This window comes from Octopus bimaculoides, chromosome 21, assembly GCF_001194135.2.
Source record: "Octopus bimaculoides isolate UCB-OBI-ISO-001 chromosome 21, ASM119413v2, whole genome shotgun sequence".
In the NCBI taxonomy this organism is placed as follows: Eukaryota; Metazoa; Mollusca; class Cephalopoda; order Octopoda; family Octopodidae; genus Octopus; species Octopus bimaculoides.
The window spans coordinates 37,277,341-37,281,016 of NC_069001.1; the positions used below are offsets into that span (position 1 = coordinate 37,277,341).

Below are 3,676 nucleotides of genomic sequence, written 5' to 3' on the forward strand. Positions count from 1 at the left end.
CACCGTCTGCCACACGCAGAACATCACAACGCGCATATTCAACCGGAAGTGGAATCCGGCCTTCGGCTACAAACGTTACCCCTGTTCTGCGGTGAGTTTTTGACCCATTGAAATTTTTCAAATTTATTTGTTTGATGCATAAGCTAACAAGTCATATTTATCTCATGTGCTATAATATATTTATATTCAATATTGTAACACACACACACACACACGCATATATATATAATTATGACAGAAAAGGGAAATAATGAAAGCTTCTAACAATGCAGACAGTTTTACAAAAAATGTTTCTATTTCGGGCGCAAAAGTATATCTTTAAAAGAAAGCAATCCAAGATATGTATACACACAGTAATTTTCTCCAATAGCACGACCACCATTCCTAGTTCCTAAAAAAGCTGTGATTCATACGAGGTATACTTATTGGGTTTTTTCTCATTGAAACATCGTCTCTACTTTCATCACTGTAATGTGTCTTACATGATAATCTGTTATAAAACGTGTTACTTTAAAACAAACTGACTTCTTTGTCAAACAGGATTGACCTATGACTGAACAACCACAGATTGCTTTTTCTGGACATAGGGGCTAATGTTATCGTCCTTTGGTGTGTAGTTAGGACAGTATGAGGGTGGAACTGTAATCTGTGACTTAATCTAGATCTGTCGTTATCGTGTTGATTTCTTATAGTTACTGTCAGTTATGGGCCTTGATAAGGCTTTCTCGAATTTTACTGCAGTTCCCTTGATATGTATACACACACACACACACACACACCCAGTAGTCCCCCGGTATTTGCAGGGGTTACGTTTCTACAACACCCGTGAATAATGAAAAACAGCGAATATGGGACGCGGTCCATAAAAATGCCTATAAATGTGAAAATATAACGTAATTTATATACTTTTGTTTGTTTCAGTCGTTTGACTGCGGTCATGCCTGAGCACCACCTTTAGTCGAGCGAATCGACCCCAGGACTTATTTTGGAAAGACTTCCGCCCCCCCCCCCTTTATTTAGTGGGGACGGGCAGAAGTCTTGCACTTATTTTTTGTAAGCCTAGTAGCTATTTTGCCGAACCGCTAAGTTTCGGGGACGTCAACACACCAGTATCGGTTAGCAAGCGATGTAGTATATAGTGCTTTCGTTGACATCATAACAGCAACCTATAACTTTTACCTGACGAACTGTCCAACCCATGCCAGCATGGAAAACGGACGTTAAACGACGATGATGCGAATGGCAAACCGTGAATAAGTGGGGGTACACACACATACAAACAAGGACCTTGTTTCAGGAACGGGGAACAAACCATCTTTTGTCTTTCCTACAGAGCTAATGGAATTCTTACATGTCTCTCTACGGGCCAATGTGCATGTTGTAGTTCCATTACTTCAACCCCTTGAATGATTGAATAAATCTTTTCTAAGTATCACTGTCAGTCTAGGTGGCATGTTGCGTAGTGCCTCACACTGGTGCACGGGGAGCTAAAAAATCTATGCAGCGAAGAAAAATTTCAGGCAACAAAAGTGAAGAAAAATTTCAGGCAACAAAAAGTTCTTAAAAGATACCTGGAAGGAAATGTGTTAAAATATCAACACTGTACTGTTTTTGATCATTACAGAGTGCAGTATTTGCAGGTAGTGCATACTGCAATAGCATGTTTGAAAGATTTTTTTTCTTCAGGTTTTAGAAGATTATGAAAAACTGAGCTACATTTTACTCAATGGAAATTTTTGTACTGAAATGATCATGCAGTATTCAGAGTTTGATGAATTTTCTTTAAGGAACAATATATCATTTTATAGAAACCATCATAGTGGACCATCTCTTGAGGATCGTCATAAATATTCTGTGAAATGCAACCAGAAGTCCATCATATGTTTACAAATGTTGAGTGATTGCTCAGGTTACTTTGAGTGTTTCCAACCAGTTTTTTGTGAAGCTGAAAGATTTTTTAGTACTCTGCAGAGTCTCAAAATTTGGCTGTCATCAACCACGATTCAGCAATGGTTGAATCATATTCTAATATGCCACATTCATAGAGATGTTTTGAAAAAAAAAAAAAAAAGATTAGTTGTGAAGAAGTTGCTAAATTATTTATTGACAGCAATGATACAAAATATAATAAAAGTTCTAAAAGACCATATTTTTTTCATATCTGAACTTCATTTGAATATATAAAATTTAATTAACATAAAATTTTACTCATGTGACTGGGTCTGGGAAAGGCATCATAAGCAATATTAACATGCTCCTTTAAAAATAACAAATGTTGGTTTGTACCCCTCACATTTTTAAGGCAAATGAGAGACCTATATATATATTAGATGTGTGTGTGTGAGAGAAAGTCAAAATATGATGCCATAGTTTGTTTTACACAAGGTTGTACAATGCAATTTCAATAATCAGTTGAAATTTAATATTCACTTGTTGACCTCAATGTTTATATTTACAGTTTATTAATGTAGAAACGTAGTAAATTTTCCACTATTCAATCTCTGCCTTTAAGTATCTCCTGTCTCTTATACTGTTTCTGTATTGTTTCAGAAGTAACAGATGACGTTGGTATAAAAGCATTTCTTACTTCAGAACGCATCCTCAATATCTATCACCTATAAAGAAAGACGCTATTCTAAATGAAATTTGTGTGATATATTTCTTATAAATTGAGGTTATTATATTATCAGCATTCTAAATTTTTCTACTTCACTGTCTGGAATATGTTTGAGTATGATTCGCATTCTGATTAAACACGGATAATTTTCCAGAGGATTTCTATCATCCTCAGATATCAAGTAAGAGCGAAGTTGAAGGAGATTTCTTTAAAGGAATAAGGTTAAAATATACGAATTGGTGAGAGAAGAACAATTATGGAAAATACATTGAGTGAGACACCAATTACAATTAAGACAGAGATTGAAAGCATTGACATTTCTGATGGGATGTTGAATGAGATGAGAAAAACTTCAAACTACTGTGACATCTGTGGTAAATCATTTTCTCTAAAGAAATCTTTAACTACTCACAAACGTATTCATACAGGAGAGAAACCATATCAGTGTAATATCTGTGGTAAATCATTCATTTCAAGTAGTTACTTAACTACTCATATACGAACACATACAGGAGAGAAGCCTTATCACTGTGATATTTGTGGTAAATCATTTGCTCGAAGTCATCAGTTGACTGTCCATAAATACATTCACACAGGAGGGCAACCGTACCATTGTAATATCTGTGGTAAATCAATGTCTTCGATTAGTAAATTAACAGTACACAAACGCTTTCATACTGGAGAGAAACCATTTCATTGTGGTAAATCATTCTCTATTAGTAGTCACTTAACTACTCACAAATATATTCATACAGGAGTGAAACCATATCACTGTGATATCTGTGGTAAATCATTCTCTGTAGGAAGTAACCTAAATACTCACAAACGACTTCATACAGGAGAAAAGCCATACCACTGTGATATCTGTGGGAAAACATTATCTGATCAAGGCAACTTAACTAGTCACAAACGTATTCATACAGGAGAGAAACGATACCTCTGTGATGTCTGTGGTAAATCATTTTCTCACAGTGGACAATTAACTGCTCACAAATGCATTCACACAAGAGACAAGTCACATATATGTGATATCTGTGGTAAATCATTCTCTATTAGTAG

At 35.5% G+C, this 3,676-nt stretch overlaps 2 protein-coding genes across 2 annotated transcripts in view; both read left to right on the forward strand.

The window, feature by feature from the left end:
- Positions 1-3,676, forward strand: part of LOC106868788 (UBX domain-containing protein 11) — a 147,774-nt gene that overhangs the window by 86,828 nt on the left and 57,270 nt on the right. The gene's annotated exons all lie outside the window — the stretch shown is intronic.
- The window catches only part of LOC128247005 (zinc finger protein 665-like), a 5,358-nt gene continuing 1,701 nt past the window's right edge, over positions 20-3,676 (forward strand). The window contains exons 1-2 of the mRNA XM_052975428.1: positions 20-91; positions 2,551-3,672. Coding sequence (XP_052831388.1) covers positions 2,874-3,672 — 799 coding nt within the window. The 5' untranslated portion in view covers positions 20-91; positions 2,551-2,873. The remainder of the gene's footprint in view (positions 92-2,550; positions 3,673-3,676) is intronic.